Below are 622 nucleotides of genomic sequence, written 5' to 3'. Positions count from 1 at the left end.
GCTGGCCGAGCACCTGAAGCGGGTGGCCGGGGACCCGGAGCTGTACCGGAGCTACCTGACCTGGAAGCGCGAGTGGCGGGTGGTCGAGCCCACCCCGTTCCAGTTCTGCGCCCTCTGCGAGCGCCTGCACCACCCGGGCCGCTGGGCCAGGACCTACCCGGACATCGACGCCTGGTGGGCGGAGGACAAGTGCCACGCGCCCCCTCCCGTGGTCAGGTCTTGAGTTTTGTTTGGCTGCTGGTGGGTGGTGGGTTGTGGGTGGGGAGGGGGGCAGAGGAGTCTGGGGTGGGGGTGGGGTGGGGTGGGGGGGGGGTGGGGAGGAGGAGGAGGAGGAGGGGAAGCTGCTTTGTGTGTTCTGGACCACTGCTGGATGAAGACGTTTCTTGCCGTGCTTGTGTGAGCACAGTAGGTCTGTATCACAATCCGGTGTTTTGGCGGGTTTTGTTGTTTGTTTGTTTGTTTGTTGTTGTGGCTCTTTTTGAAGGGGGTGTTTATTTGTTTGGTTTATGTTTATCTGTGTGTGTTTATGTTGTTGTTTTTTTTGTTTCTTTGGTGTGTGTGTGTGTGTGTGTGTGTGTGTGTGTGTGTGTGTGTGTTGATAGGTTCCATATCAATATGCTGC

At 57.9% G+C, this 622-nt stretch overlaps 1 protein-coding gene across 7 annotated transcripts in view; it reads left to right on the top strand.

Moving 5' to 3' along the window:
* Positions 1-255, top strand: part of LOC143301444 (alpha-(1,3)-fucosyltransferase C-like) — a 17,084-nt gene extending 16,829 nt beyond the window's left edge. For all 7 annotated transcript variants that reach the window (XM_076615744.1, XM_076615742.1, XM_076615745.1 and 4 more), the window contains one exon: positions 1-255. This exon is cut by the window's left edge. In XM_076615744.1, coding sequence (XP_076471859.1) covers positions 1-223 — 223 coding nt within the window. In that variant the 3' untranslated portion in view covers positions 224-255.
* The last annotated feature ends 367 nt before the right edge of the window (positions 256-622 follow it).

The sequence above is a fragment of the Babylonia areolata genome, chromosome 27, assembly GCF_041734735.1.
Source record: "Babylonia areolata isolate BAREFJ2019XMU chromosome 27, ASM4173473v1, whole genome shotgun sequence".
In the NCBI taxonomy this organism is placed as follows: Eukaryota; Metazoa; Mollusca; class Gastropoda; order Neogastropoda; family Buccinidae; genus Babylonia; species Babylonia areolata.
Note: the sequence above shows the minus strand (reverse complement) of the source record. Positions and strands in the feature narration are given on the sequence as shown.